Source organism: Stigmatopora argus, chromosome 20 (genome assembly GCF_051989625.1).
Source record: "Stigmatopora argus isolate UIUO_Sarg chromosome 20, RoL_Sarg_1.0, whole genome shotgun sequence".
In the NCBI taxonomy this organism is placed as follows: Eukaryota; Metazoa; Chordata; class Actinopteri; order Syngnathiformes; family Syngnathidae; genus Stigmatopora; species Stigmatopora argus.
The window spans coordinates 4,716,241-4,731,393 of NC_135406.1; the positions used below are offsets into that span (position 1 = coordinate 4,716,241).

The 15,153-nt window shown below is 42.7% G+C and overlaps 2 protein-coding genes across 5 annotated transcripts; one reads left to right on the forward strand and one right to left on the reverse strand.

Moving 5' to 3' along the window:
• Positions 1-6: 6 nt before the first annotated feature.
• Positions 7-7,086, reverse strand: LOC144065476 (tubulin polyglutamylase ttll6-like). Of its 3 annotated transcripts, none has more exons than XM_077588336.1 (11): positions 6,613-7,086; positions 4,549-4,611; positions 4,446-4,486; positions 4,251-4,369; positions 2,774-2,904; positions 2,535-2,688; positions 2,321-2,464; positions 2,152-2,237; positions 1,683-1,908; positions 1,441-1,619; positions 7-216 (listed from the first exon to the last, which is right to left on the reverse strand). In XM_077588336.1, exons 2-11 carry the CDS (start codon positions 4,608-4,610, stop codon positions 48-50), a joined length of 1,311 nt encoding a protein of 436 aa, XP_077444462.1. In that variant the 5' UTR covers position 4,611; positions 6,613-7,086; the 3' UTR covers positions 7-47. The 3 variants fall into 3 exon arrangements, with proteins under 3 accessions (XP_077444462.1, XP_077444463.1, XP_077444461.1); XM_077588337.1 differs by lacking the exon at positions 6,613-7,086 and adding an exon at positions 5,943-6,149; XM_077588335.1 differs by lacking the exon at positions 6,613-7,086 and adding an exon at positions 5,798-6,148.
• tmem102 (transmembrane protein 102) lies at positions 6,601-13,648 on the forward strand. Of its 2 annotated transcripts, XR_013297181.1 has the most exons (7): positions 6,601-6,733; positions 8,335-8,546; positions 8,629-8,955; positions 9,033-9,226; positions 9,919-10,131; positions 11,099-11,770; positions 12,910-13,648. XR_013297181.1 is itself a non-coding variant. In XM_077588334.1 (6 exons), exons 2-6 carry the CDS (start codon positions 8,345-8,347, stop codon positions 11,690-11,692), a joined length of 1,530 nt encoding a protein of 509 aa, XP_077444460.1. In that variant the 5' UTR covers positions 6,601-6,733; positions 8,335-8,344; the 3' UTR covers positions 11,693-13,648. The 2 variants fall into 2 exon arrangements, 1 of the variants encoding a protein (XP_077444460.1); XM_077588334.1 differs by having other exon boundaries at positions 11,099-13,648.
• Positions 13,649-15,153: the final 1,505 nt, after the last annotated feature.

Below are 15,153 nucleotides of genomic sequence, written 5' to 3' on the forward strand. Positions count from 1 at the left end.
AATAGGTCTGGTATAAATACTGGCGAGTTTATTTGTCATCAATTTTATTAGTCGTTGTTTTTGTTCTTGTAGAGCCTGTCCTCCACTTTTAAGTACTTGTCGTATTTCTCGTTTCCCTCGCTGGGGTAGATCCTCTTGAAGTTCCCCAGGTGATCGTCTTCGTAGCTCTCCATCTCCTCCACCATGGTGGCCCGACGCTGCTGCTCGTTTTCCAGCCTGGGGTGGGGGGGAAGGGCAAATGCCAAACCATGTTAAACCAAAATTGTATCGAAATTGGGGTTTTGTGGTCATACCTCTACTTACAAATGCCCTTTCTTACAAATACCTCTACTTAGAAATGCCTCTAGGTACAACATTTTCCGGTCACAAAAGCTTTTTATATCCAAATCCCCTCCAAAAGTAAATGCATTTCCTTATCCGTTACTTTATTTTGAAAAAAATGTCACTTTGGAACTTTGTTACACTCTCCTGAGCTCTCATTGGCTGTCTCACAACAACCACTATACATGTTTCAAGATTCTCACCTACATACCTGAATGTTTACCGTATTTTCACGACTATAAGGCGCACATTTAAGTCTTAAATTTTCTCCAAAATAGACAGGGCGCCTTATAATCCAGTGCGCTTTATATATGGACCAATACTAAAATTGTTATCACGATAAAATAAAATACATCAGTCGATAGGGTACACCATCCTCTACAGCTGTCACAACTACAACAAGCAGCCCCCGACTCTACTATTTTCCCGTAGAAAAAGTACTGCGCAGTGACTGCTGGGATATGTAGTTCTTTTGTCAATACACCCAATGGATTGTGGCCTGGCGATCGGCATCAACACAGCTTTACGAAGCATGGACGCTAGCTACTAGCTAGCTACTATTTGCGAATGGATTTAGGCCTGGCGATCGGCATCAACACAGCTTTACGAAGCATGGACACTAGCTACTAGCTAGCTACTATTTGCGAATGGATTGTGGCCACCTGGACGAACGTATAAAACTCAGTAAATTAGGACTTTGATGGATTTGTGGGTGATGATGACGTGAGTACATTGTAAAATGGCTAAATAAAGTACAACCGAACTCAGTTTTGCTTCCGTTGCCTTTTTAAAAACGTGTTTTTAGTGTGTGGGTGTAGCGTGTATGTTTAGGCTGGTATATGTTCTGCCATGCCTAGCAGCGTCTATAAAACGGTGCGTCCTCTGTGTGTTAAATACAGAAATAGCACTTGGTATTGACACTGCGGCTAAAAATACGATGCGCCGTATAGTCGTGAAAATACGGTACATAAAGTACGTTCTCTACTACCAAATTTTCAATTTAGTGCAACCATTTTTTCCTAAGTCGAGTTACAATCCTATTTCTATCATTTCTATCTATTCCAGTGTAAACAAAACTCCCTAGTGGCACATGAGAACTGTTTCACGCGGTGATCTGACCTCTCTTCGATGCGCATGTTTTGTTTCATGCGTTCCTCCACCTTACGCTTCTCCTCCTTGATCATCCGGCATCGGTCGAAGGGAGCCAAGTTGATGAGAACCAGAGTGTCGTAAAGTAAGGCGTCCTTGACGTCGCAGTCCAGCGGAAGCAGGGTGGAAAAATCTGGAGAGTGATTCACCTAGGTGGGCGGGAACCAAAATGTTCATCCCGATGATTGCGATTGATTTTGGCATATGCCAACCTCGAGGACCCAAGGCCTGAATTGCTCGTCCAGTAGCACGTCAAAGCCCAGAATCTGGAAGCAGCCGCTGCCCACCACGTGTTTGGAGAAGAGGGTGGTGTAGCCGTGCTGGATGCGGGAGTGAGCCAGGACCAGCGTTTTCACGATGGCGTCTTCGATGTTGCTCCAGATCTTCTCGGTGTTCTTGTAGTTGGACGTCAACTGCTTCCTTAGAGTCGATAACTTTCTAGAAGAACAGAGAAACAAAATCAAGTCAAATGATGAAAAAAATGACATATAGTCCAGAAAAGATGGTTTTAATGTGATTTACCAGACTTCACACAAAAATATGTAGCATATTTTCTGGCATATTTGTCACTGCATAAAATCAAGGGTACGGCTTACCGTATTTTCACGACTATAAGGCGCATCATATTTTTAGCCGCAGTGTCAATAACGAGTGCTATTTCAAAACAGCTGACAAATGTACCGTTTGCTCCCCGTCTTCTCATCATGGACGAACGTCTCGCTGTCCTTGTTGATGGTGAAGTTGGTTAAATGCATATACTTGTTATTCTGCCAAAAACAGACAGTCATTTAATAAAAAAAATAATTAAACTTGATATCGTCCAATGATTCGAATCACCACCCCCGCTTACCACATTTTCATCCGTGGGCTCTTCGTACTTGATGGTGCAGAACCGGGCGAGACCCTCGTTGTACATGTAGATCCTCCACGGGTAACAGGAAGTCACCAGCACGTAGATGCGCATGTCAAACTTGAAGCCGTCGATGAGCAGAGGCTAACGAGAGGCAACGGCGAGGCTCAGATCGCCCCCCGGGATTCGAACGCCGCCGCCGCGCCGGGCTCACCTTGTCGATGTATTCCTGGCAGATCATATCCTGCTCCGGCTGAACTTTATCCCACGACGTGAAGATGGAGATGCCTTTGCCTTGACTCCCCGCGTTGGGTTTGCAAATGTAACATTTGTCTTTATCCCTGGCGTATGTTTTGAAAAGGCCGTACCTACGGGGTGGAAAACAAAAAACAACGCCCCCCCACCCGATGAGTGCGTCGGATCCCCAAAACGACGGAGAAAATGGCAACGCACTCGATGGGAAAAGTCCAAGTCCTGGGGAAAATGTTGTAGTCTTTGGGGAAATACTTGAACATGTGCTTCCAGTTGGTGGCGAGCGAATTTTTGTGGCAGATTTCAGTCATGGAGGGCAAATGGTTGATTTTCTGCAAAGGGATGAATGATAAAAAAATAGCAGGTGGGACCTGCTTGTTTAGAACTAAAAGACATTGTTTTGCGCGTTTAAAAAAATAACCGTATTTTCACGACTATACGGCGCATCGTATTTTTAGCCGCAGTGTCAGTAACGAGTGCTATTTCTGTATTTTAAACACACAAAGGACGCACCGTTTTTTAGACGCATATATATTATATATGAATATCGAACCGCAATAGCGCTGGCTACCGGAAGCAGCCCCAGACTCTAGTTCCGGTTTCCGGTGCGCAGTGACTGCTGGGATATATAGTTCTTGCACGCTACACCCACACGCTAAAAACACGTTTTTAAAAAGGCAACGGAAGCAAAACTGAGTTTGGTTGTACTTTATTTAGCCATTTTACAAATATACTCACGTCATCATCACCCACAAATCCATCAAAGTCCTCATTTTCTGTGTCCGAATTGAACAATTGTCCAAATGAGTCATCGAAAACGCTGAGTTTTATACGTTCGTCCAGGCGGCCACAATCCATTCGCAAATAGTAGCTAGCTAGTAGGTAGCGTAACTATTCCGGGGCTGTGTTCCATGCTTCGCGAGGCTGTGTTGATGCCGATCGCCAGGCCACAATCCATTCGCAAATAGTAGCTAGCTAGTACTAGCGTAACTAGCCCGGGGCTGTGTTCCATGCTTCACAAGGCTGTGTTGATGCCGATCGCCAGGCCACAATCCATTCGCAAATAGTAGCTAGCTAGTAGCTAGCGTAACTAGCCCGGGGCTGAGTTCCATGCTTCGTAAAGCTGTGTTGATGCCGATCGCCAGGCCACAATCCATTCGCAAATAGTAGCTAGCTAGTAGCTAGCGTAACTAGCCCGACGCTGCCTGCCACCCTTCGTCAAGCTGTGCTGATGTCGATGTATACAGGCCACAATCCATTGGGTGTATTGACAAAAGAACTACATATCCCAGCAATCACTGCACAGTACTTTTTCTACGGGGAAAATTACTATTTTGATGTATTTATATTCTGATGTATTTTATTTTATCGTGATAACAATTTTAGTATTGGTCCATATATAAAGCGCACTGGATTATAAGACGCCCTGTCTACTTTGGAGAAATTTTAAGACTTTTATGTGCGCCTTATAGTCGTGAAAATACGGTAGGAGAAAAAATGCAATCACTATTAGGATCCGACAGCCGTTTCTGGCCACCCTAAAGTAAATTCAACTCTCTACGTTGCACGGTTTGGACAAAGATAGCGAGAGAATCTTAACATACACACACAAACTCAGAAATGACGCTTTATAAGGATTATAGAAAAACAGACGGTCGATGGGACGTCGTAGGATTACCTGGTATGGTTTCATTTCTTTAAATTTCTCTTCACAAGGACGGGCGTCGGTCCAAAACAGCGTCCAGTCCTCCCCGGCCTTTGCCTCTTTAATGCCTAATTTCTCCGCAGCACGACGGACTGACAGAAAAACAGGCAATATTTTTTTAATTCTTGTCGCTTATCTTTTATGATTTTGTCTCGTTTTGGAACGTACCGCTATCGTAGCGGCAGCTGGTGAGATTGATGCCCTGACAACTAGAAGAAGAAAGCGGTGGAAAAGATTTCAGCGGCGACGCACGCAACGACGTTGCACGTACCTGCAAAGCGGAACATCGTCATCGTCGTCATCTGTGAAAGGGCAGCTGTCCCAAAAAAACATCCTGAACAAAAAAGTGGGGACAACGTTGAATTTTCTATGAGGTTAACTAGTGAATCAAAATGGGAGCTATTGCTAAATTGTTGACTACTTTTTCATTTTGTTGTTTTTGTTTGTTGACATTTGTTGACAAAACGTTGACTACTTATCTATTTTGACTACTAATTTCTTATGTTGACTATGTATTTATTATTTATCCATTATTTATGTTGTTGCCTACTTTATTATTGATTATTTATTGTTATTATTTGCCCGTTTATTTGTTGTTATTATTTGTGGACTTCATGGCGAAGCTTTAAATCTCATGATACCTGTATATAATGACATTAAAAGTATTCAATTCAAAACACTGCCCTCTGATGGTTGACGTAGGTACTTATTTTTTTATGTTGACTACTAATGTATTGTTGACTACTTATCTAGTTTGACTACTAATTTCTTATGTTGACTATGCATTTATTGATTATTTATCAATTATTCATGTTTTTCACTACTTTATTGATTATTTATTGTTATTATTTATTTATTTGTTGTTATTATTTGTGGACTTCATGGTGAAGCTTTAAATCTCATTATACCTGTATATAATGACATTAAAAGTATTCGATTCAAAACACTGCCCTCTGATGGTTGACGTAGGTATTTATTTTTTATGTTGACTACTAATGTATTGTTCAATGATTTATTTATGATCATTTATGTTGTTGACTACTCTTTTATTGATTTCTCATTTATTGTTATTATTAATTTATTATTTATTTGTCTGTTTGTTTGTTGTTATTATTTGTGGAGCTTTAAATCTCATAGCTGTATAATGACAATAAAAGCATTCAATTCAAAACACTGATGGTTGACGTAGGTACTTATTTTATTATGTTGACTACTAATGTATTATTGACTACTTATTCAATGATTTATTTATCATTTATGTTGTTGACTACTCTTTTATTGATTTCTGATTTATAATTTATTTATTGTTATTATTAATTTATTATTTATTTGTCTGTTTGTTTGTTGTTATTATTTGTGGAGCTTTAAATATCATACCTGTATAATGACAATAAAAGCATTCAATTCACAACAATGCCCTCTAGTGGTTGAGATTAGAAAGTGTAAAAAAACTTTTTTAATTCCCACCTGCATATTTATTTTTTAAATTTAGTTTTACAACCCCGATTTCTTAGGCTCACCTGGTGACGGCAAATGCAGAAACATTTGCGTGTGGTGAAGGTTCGAACCCCACGACGCTATTTTCTGACCAAATCGCGGAAAAAAACGAGCAAAACGAAGGGTTTTAGGCAAAATTCCTGCTAAACGCGGCGTCACATCACTCGCCTTTGTCATTCTCTCGTTGGCCACGCGCCGTCTTTAAAGAAGAGTTACGGGCAGTTTAAATGAATGCCACGTTTTGCTTGTTGTTCGTTCATGACTTGACTGAAAATCGTTAAAATTAGTGCGTCACGCCGCAAATGCAAAGGAAAAATCGAACATCGAAAATCGGAATGACCACTTCAAACAAATAGGGCTGCCCACATTTTTGCCTGGGCGCAAAACTAATATTTTTTTCTGTCAACACTTGTTTTCCTCACAGTCTCAAAATATGTCAATACAATATGTCTGTACATAAAAAAAACTATTAGGGCAATATAAACAAAGATAGACATCCAATTTGTTTGAACTACGAATGCCATTGACGGCGATTGACGTCCAAATCGTGTTCACATTCAGTACTGGGTTAGTTACTCATAAATGAATGTATGTTAAAAAAATGAACATTTTCTTAATTAAAACATTTGCTTTGGAATAAAATATTGCATTTCCACGTATTTACATTCCGTTTTCCCCCCAAACTGATGCGTCCCAACTTTTTTGGAATGTAAACAATAAAAAACAAAAAAACACTGGTTAAAAAGCCCAAACTGCATATAGTAATGATTTAAAGCATTATAGAAATGAAAATATAGTTCCAGGAGTAAAACGGTGGTCAAAAAAGTGCAGCCCCCACCTGCCCGGCTAATCCCTGGATCCTCCCCGGCTGAGGAACGCCGTTTTCCGGGCAGGCGGCGCTGAGGACCCGCCGGAGATGACAGCTGAGGAGGGCGGACTAATTCGCAACCGAAAACGAGGTAGTTTTCCCCGGGGCGTCGTGTTGCTTTGCCGGCTTTCCTCTTGTCGGTTTCGGTCTGGCATTGCGGACTTTTTGCGTGATTATGCGGTTTGTTGGCTGTCAACTACCCCCAATACCTCCATGTCACCACCCCACCTGTCAAGTTAGCTAGCCGGCTACGTGGCTAAGTTCGCTACTGAAATAAACAAGCCCTCCGGGGGAGGGGGCTTACGTTGTTAGCAGCATGACAACCCAAAGGACGCCTGAGTTTTCTCGACACTTTATTAAAAAAATGCCATGCATAAAACGCCCTAGTTATGAGCGCACTCTGCGGGCTAATTAGCTTGTTAGCAGCTTAGAGGCTGCAATAAGCGATCTTTATTATTTAGGCCCTGTTATGTTTCTAACCCGGATCACGTTGTTTTTTTAAACAACTATTGACCTGAGCAACTTTTAAGTGTGTTTTCTAGTCTGTTCCGGATTTTTGCCAAGCTTAGGAATCCAGTGGGTGTTAGTTACACAACTCTAAAAACAAAGTATTTCATGTATTTTGCTTTGTGTTGGCCCGGCAACAATGAGGTTTTTACTATTATTAATCAGTGGCGGTCCGTGAATTTCCTAGTGACGCCCTCAGCTTTCGGAATCAATCCAACCCTCAAAAACTATTTTATGGCTATAAAACATCTACTGCAGCTACAGCTGTGACACAGAAAATCATCAATAATAACCTCATACAATTGAAATATTATTTAGGAATATAGCCATATTTTACTCACCAAAACTCATTTTTAACTGTACACAATATCCATCCTCTTTTCTTTCCTCCTCCTTTTCTATCGCCATCGAACCTAATGCTGAAAGTCGAGCCTGTCCTGTCGTATTTCAGGCATACGTTTTTATTCTATTTAGTGCTGAAAATGTTCGTTCCCAGTTGTGACAGGCTTGCTTGCTTTGGAGTTGTCCGACCTTTCTTTATTATGTCCAGCTTTGTGTCCTTGAAAAGTCCGTCTTGAAAATGGCCTTGACAGTAATGACAAAGTACAAATGATTGCAGTAATGCAAACAAATCAATTTCTTCTCCTCCTTCAGCCATTGCGGGTTGACAAAACCGCTATTAAATCAACACAACAATATATTTGCTTGTGCAGCTCGCTCCAGATACTTGGATTTGGTAGCTCTGGCTAGTCCACTCTATCACTAGCCAATCATAGTTGGTGAAAGCGATGACATATCCCTACCCCTGCGAGAAGGCCTTGGTGTCACCAAATCGAATTCTGATTGGTTAAAGCAACAGTCTTATCGACGCTTGTTTAATGCAGCAGAGCCTGCAGAACTGATAGTGAAGGCCTTGAGGCAGATTTCTGACCCTGGCAACAAATAATGGCTGAAATGTGATTGGTTAAATGCTTCAATATGAAAACACACATCTGGACACAGTGCAACCAGGGGGAAAGCAATGAAACGAAGCTAACAGACAATTTGGAAGTATTTAATAAGTATTCATGGACAAAATATAATTAACATCAGTCTGTGATTCAGATATTTCTTAGGCCAGCAGAGAAGGCATTGAAGGCCCTGACGGCACACCACTGTTATTAATACTATTGTTTTAACCCATAGTGCTTTCCGAATGGAGTCCTTGATAAGTGCCGTGTCGCCTCGCTCGTTGGCGCCCGGCAAGAAATTCCCCGAGGTGGATTTTCGGTCAGGCGCCACCCTGGAGCAGCTGTCCAGCCAAGTGTCCGAGTTGGTCCTACTAGAGCAGGGCGGCTTCGGGGACCAGACGGCCTTGGAGGTCCACACGGCAAAGGATTTGATTTTTAACATGTTAGGTGAGCGTTGGTGACGTTTCAATGGTGGAAACCGGTCTAGTGAAATCTGAGACTTGGTCTGGCGTTTCTGTAAAACCCTTAGGTATAGTCCAGAAGGTGGATCAGCGTCTCCCAGTGGCCAACGAGTACTTGTTGCTGTCCGGCGGGGCCCGAGAAGGCGTCTTGGACCTGAACCCAGAGGACTTGGGGAATTACGCCAAAGGTGCTGACTTTGACCTGGATTTCACCCTGCTGGTCCCGGCCCTCAAACTCCATGACCGCAACCAGCCGGTTACCCTGGACATGAGGCACTCGCCCCCCTGCCACTCGTGGCTCAGCCTACGCCTGTGCGACTCCAACATCCTGTCCCGTTGGAGCATCTGCTGCCAGGAGGAGAGCGGACTTCCTGCCGAGGAGGACGAGGACGAAGGTGGGTGTGGTTACATCTGCGTCTAATAAAGTCAGGGAATTTCTAAGGGTTCCTTTGCGCTTGGTTTTCCGTCCTAGGAAAAGGCTCGATCCCGTCGCTGGACTCCCCTCAAGGCCTCGACGGGTGCTACTTCTCCCCCACTCTGGTGACAGACTGGTTCTGGGGGGCGGTGAGCGAGGCGGTGGAGGAGTTGCGGCGAAGCCCCCAGAGGGGTATTCCCTCCCCCGAACGACTGGAGAGGAATGGGCCACTCGCCACCGTCATCCTTCAGGTAGGGTACCTCTACATCAGGGGTGTCAGACTCGGGTTGGTTCGCAGGCCGCGTTAACGTCAACCCGATTTCTTGTGGGCCGGACCATTTTAGATATAATATATATATATATTTTTTTATAAATGGATTAAAAAAACTGGACTAAAATCCCTGAATATTCAGTTTTTTATAGATATAAAACAATGTTTATTTTAGCTTAAAAAACAAATATTTTTAGATTTTACAAAATGATTTTTGAACTAAGAACACAGAAAAAATGGATTAAAAAATGACAATTATTGATTTAAAAGGGGGAAAATCAGGAAATTTAATATACATCTATACTCTTCATTTGAATTTGATCCTAAAACAGAAAGTCGGCACTCATATTGTACTTTCCGGGCCACACAAAATGATGCGGTGGGCCAGATTTGGCCCCCAGGCCGCCACTTTGACACATGTGCTCTACATACAAACATTTCAGGTTATGAAACTCTTTAATATGCAAATGATGGTTCCAATATATATACACTAAAACCAAAATATGATATCAAACATCCCCTAAAATATATTTAAAAATAAATTATCTGTCTCATTTTATTTTGAAATTACCACGGTGGAGTTGCGTTCTGCTTGAGAACCTCCCTACACTCTTTCGTGAATTTACATGTAAAATGCGACTCTACTTACAAAAAAAAAATCCTTGGCCGCAGGCGGGATCCAGCCGAGTTTTGTACGACCTCCTGCCCGTGGTGTCGTTCCGGGGATGGCCGGCCGTGGCTCAGGGCTGGCTGACGGCCAACCACTTCTGGGACGGGAAAATCACGGAGGAGGAGGCCATTTCGGGGTTCTACCTGCTGCCGTGCTGTTCGCCGCTGGCCGGTCGGCCCGACAGGGAATGGCGATTGGCCTTCTCCCGCAGCGAGGTACTTTTCTTGATCCAAAAGTTGACAGTAACGACGGACTGTCGGTACTCGGACGTTTCGCCGAAACGGGATTTTCGCGCTCGCCCCGCCCCCGGATCGTGTGTGTACATGTTTTTCAACCTCGGCCCACGGGCCATATACGGCCCGTTACAGATAACATTCATTTAGGAATAACAAGGGCATGTACTGCCCCCCGCTGGACATATTTCTAAATATGTACTACAATGTGCTGCCAATTTTTTATATATTTTACTTTATCCTTGCGTTTAAAGTAGTAGCCATTTGGACACGCAATGTAATTTATCAAAGCTGGGGATTGATGTCTGACACTGAGAAAAAAACAACACTAGAAGACTTATGTAAAATTCTAGAGAACAATACCTGAAAATGCCATGGAATACACTTTTACTTGTATTTTAATTTTAAATAATTTCCCATTATTTTAGCAAATATATATTCAAAATAATTTGCTGAGAACCTTAATTCAAAGATTAATCTCAATGTTTTCTATGCTGGTGTAAGTGTTCTGGAGTAGGATTTCTGGATTTACAATTTCAATACAGTACTTACTGTTATTACTACTTTATTTTCTCTATTTCTTCTGTCACGTACTGTTCTGCGTGATCTCCAAATGGCTACTACTTTAAACGCAAGGATAAAATAAAAAATATCAAAAATTGGCAGCACATTGTAGTACGTACTTGTATTTAGAAATATGTCCAACGGGGGACAGTACATGCTCTTGTTATTCCTAAATGAATGTTATCTGTAACGGGCTGTATATGGCCTGTGGGCCGAGCTTGTAAAACATGTACACACACGATCCGGGGGCGGGGCGAGCGCGCGAATACCGTTTCGGCGAAACGTCCGTTCGGCGACCTGTCCGTCGGCCAAACGTCCGTCGGCGAAACGTCTTTCGGCGAATCATCCGGTCACGCGGACTGTCCTAATTGGTTGTGTCCATCAGGTTCAGTTGAAGAAGTGTATCCCCTTCCCCATGGCGCAGGCCTTCCAAGCGGCCAAGGCGGTGCTGACCCGTATCCTGGCGCGGCCCCGCGTGGGTCTCAGCCTCTACCACCTACGCACTCTCCTCTTCTGGGCTTGCGACCGTCTCCCGGCCGCCTACCTCTCCTGCCCCGACCCCGACACCCCCGGCCGTCTCCTCCTGGGCCTCCTGGACGACCTGGCGCATTGCATCCTGAGTAAAAACTGCCCCAATTACTTCCTGCCCCAGTGCAACATGTTAGAGCACCTGACCGACGGCCAGGCTCTCCTGGTGGCCCGGAAACTGGCCCACGTGCGCTCCGACCCCAGCGAGCACCTGCGGGCCGCCCTGGACCAAGCCCAGCAGGCGGGTCAGCTCAAAAAGGAGCTGGCGGGCGTCGCCAACGGCTCCCCGGGGCATCACCCGGCCAATGGCGTCCTCTCGCCTTCTGAGGATAAACTGGCGCAGCGCCTGCAGCAGCTGGTTACCGAGAACCCCGGGAAATCCATCTCGGTTTTCCTCAACCCGGACGACGTCACGAGGCCGCACTTCCGCATCGACGACAAGTTCTACTGAATGTTTGGACCGCCGCCTCCACGTCCGACAAACGCGAGGACGATGGGACCGAATGTAACCCTGCCACGTGTGTTTATCGTGAGTACAGTAAAACCTTGAGATACGAGCTTAATGGGTACTCGGACGTTTGGTCGAAAAGACGTTTGGTCGAACGGACGTTTGGTCGAACGGACGTTTGGTCGAACGGACGTTTGGTAGAACGGACGTTTGGTCGCCGGGTTGTTACTGTTGAAACCAGCTCTCAAAATTATAATCATGAGACAGAGTGAATTTAATATCTAAATATCTAATATCAAAATATCAACAGTAAACTCTCTGTCATAATTTGACAGCGAGCGAACCCGGCGACCAAACGTCCGTTCTACCAAACGTCCGGGGACCAAACGTCTTTCGACGAAACGTCCGGTCAGGAGCTTAATGCGTTCCGGGACCGAGCTCCAATGTCAAATCAACTTTTCCCATTGAAATGAACTAAAGACAGTGGTACCTCGAGATACGAGCTTAATTCGTTCCGGGACTGAGCTCGTATGTCGATTTACTCGTAACTCAAATGAACGTTTCCCATAGAAATGAACTAAAAACCAATTAATTCGTTCCAACCCTCTGAAAAAACACCCAAAACAGAATATTGGATTGGAAAAACATTTGTATTTGTTCTAATTCGCCATCTATTAACAAAGTTACAAATAACTAGTGGTTTGATAGTACTAAAATGTGTTCAATAGTACTAAAATTACACTTTTTGCACGGCAACACGCTTGTAACATAACATAAACAAATTGAAATGAACTTGGATTACGATGCAGACACTCAAAATTACGTTTAATCTAACCTTACACTAAACTTAATTATAATTTTCTTTCAAATTTTGATAGCATTCTTCTCCCAGGTTGGCTCTATTGGCCCCGCCTCCACCCTGACTTTCAGATGCAACCTATCGAGGGTTGTTTGCTTTTGTCTTCCCTTCAAAATATTCTGAAAATGATGCACAGAAATGTCCTCACAAGAGGATAACGCAGAACGAGAAGTAGTATATACTCCTCTCGTATTAGCGATCGCTCCGCCATTCGCACTGACTAACGGGAAAAAAAAACACTGAAAAAACGCGGAATTTTTACTCGTATCTCAAATTTCTCATACGTTGGGGCACTCGTATGTCAAGGTATTACTGTAACTCACTCCCGGTCGATTATTTTTTAAATCTTTTTTTTTCTCAGGTACCGAGAATGCTTCGATTGCGAAATATTTCTCTTTGCGTCGTTGGAAAAGCGAACGTACCAAAGACAAAACAAATGCACAGCAGATTCAAATCAAGAGGAATATTTCCACTCTTAATGAGTTTCATTTTCTTCCTCATTCTTCAATCTGTCTGTCATTTTAACGAGAAAAAAAAATTGTACGCCAGTGCAAGGAGTCGGATCAGACTGAAAATTTTTGTATTAAATAAATAATTCATACACAAATGAATGGAGATCATTAAAGACTGCCAAGTGGTGATGTAATGTTAAAAAAACCAAGTGAAAATACTTTTTCTAAGTGACTGATTCTGTGTTTTTTTGAACCGCGCTGCTGTTTCTCTACGAGTTGGATGTTTTGACTACTGAATTGTCGAGGGTGCTCTCAGTGTGCATGTGTGTGGTGAAGCTACGGCACCCCCGTGTGCACAAAGTTGGCATTTCAAGAAGAAAAATATGAACGTACAGTCAGATGAGTTGATAAACTGCTGTAATAGCATGAAAGTAAGCATCTGCCCTGTTTTCTGTCGATTTGCTGCTTTTTACTCAAATTACTAAATGCATTTCAATATTTCTGAACTTAAGTGCTAATTATTATGGCTATTCGAATGTTGGGCTATAACACGACGGATTAAATGTATTTATTATCACTTTATTTGGAGGGCTTTCTATTGATTGGTTTGATCTTAATGTGTTCAATAAATGAGCATTTGTATCAAAATGTTTACTTTTTATTGAGAAGTTTCAATGGTACTCCAATGCATATTTTGTCCAACAGAGGGCAACCTAAGATTGCACATTAACTACTACAATAACTTAACAGACAATTTTAATCAAATTAAAGTGTACTAGAGCTATTTTTTAAATGTCTTACTACTGTGACTATCTAATGTCAAAAATTGCCATTAAAGGGAAAGATCTACCGTAATTTCTCGCATATTAGCCGCCTTTGCGTATAAGCCGCACCCTTAAAATGGACTGAAAATCATTGAATTTTACAATTTATTTTGTATAAAACGCTCCCTGATTGACATTTTTCACCTCCACATTCATGGTTTTAATAGGGAGTACAAATCCTACTTTACTTAGTGATTATTGGAAAGTCTTGACTACACAGTTGTTTTTAATTAAGGGAAAAAAAACTCCTACCTAGGATTCGAACCCCAGCCTCCCACATGGCAGTCAGGTGAACAAACCTCTACACCATGCAGTGGCCACACCTGCCCGCATGGCAGTCAGGGGAACGGTATATTAGATGGGGGGTATATTAAATCATTTAATATACTGTTCCCCTGACTGCCATGCGGGCAGGTGTGGTTCGAAAAACCTGAAAAGAAACCTCTACGCCATCCAGTGGCCACACTTTGCTTAGTGATTATTGGAAAGTCTTGACTACACACAGTTGTTTCTATTTAAGGGGGAAAAAAATCCTACCTAGGATTCGAACCCCAGCCTCCCAGATGGCAGTCAGGTGAACGGTATATTAAATGGCGGGTATATTAAATGGGGGGGGGGGTATATTAAATGGGATGGTATATTAAATCATTTAATATACCCCCCACTTAATATACCCCCCATTTAATATACCGCCCATTTAATATACCCCCCATTTAATAAACCGTTCCCCTGACTGCCATGCGGGCAGGTGTGGTTATTTGGTATATTAAATAGGGGGTATATTAAATCATTTAACATACCCCCATCTAATATACCCCCCATTTAATATACCTCCCATTTAATATACCCCCCATTTAATATACCCCCATTTAATATACCCCCCATTTAATAAACCGTTCCCCTGACTGCCATGCGGGCAGGTGTGGTTATTTGGTATATTAAATAGGGGGTATATTAAATCATTTAACATACCCCCATCTAATATACCCCCCATTTAATATACCTCCCATTTAATATACCCCCCATTTAATATACCCCCATTTAATATACCCCCCATTTAATATACCCCCCATTTAATATGCAGTTCCCCTGACTGCCATGCGGGCTGGTGTGGTTATTTGGTATATTAAATGGGGGGTATATTAAATCATTTAATATACCCCCCCACTTAAATATACCCCCCATTTAATATACCCCCCATTTAATATACCGTTCCCCTGACTGCCATGCGGGCAGGTGTGGTTATTTGGTATATTAAATCATTTAATATACCCCCCACTTAATATACCGTTCCCCTGACTGCCATGCGGGCAGGTGTGGTTATTTGGT

Excerpts from the sequence above, each read along its gene's own strand:
- LOC144065476 (XM_077588336.1), bottom strand. The coding sequence starts at position 4,610 with ATGTTTTTTTGGGACAGCTGCCCTTTCACAGATGACGACGATGACGAT. Across the intron at positions 2,905-4,250 it reads AAGAAATGAAACCATACCAG|AAAATCAACCATTTGCCCTC; the intron begins GTAATCCTACGA and ends ATCCCTTTGCAG. Across the intron at positions 1,620-1,682 it reads TCAGGCCTTGGGTCCTCGAG|GTGAATCACTCTCCAGATTT; the intron begins GTTGGCATATGC and ends CCGCCCACCTAG.
- tmem102 (XM_077588334.1), top strand. The coding sequence starts at position 8,345 with ATGGAGTCCTTGATAAGTGCCGTGTCGCCTCGCTCGTTGGCGCCCGGC. Across the intron at positions 8,547-8,628 it reads TTTGATTTTTAACATGTTAG|GTATAGTCCAGAAGGTGGAT; the intron begins GTGAGCGTTGGT and ends TAAAACCCTTAG. Across the intron at positions 10,132-11,098 it reads TGGCCTTCTCCCGCAGCGAG|GTTCAGTTGAAGAAGTGTAT; the intron begins GTACTTTTCTTG and ends TGTGTCCATCAG.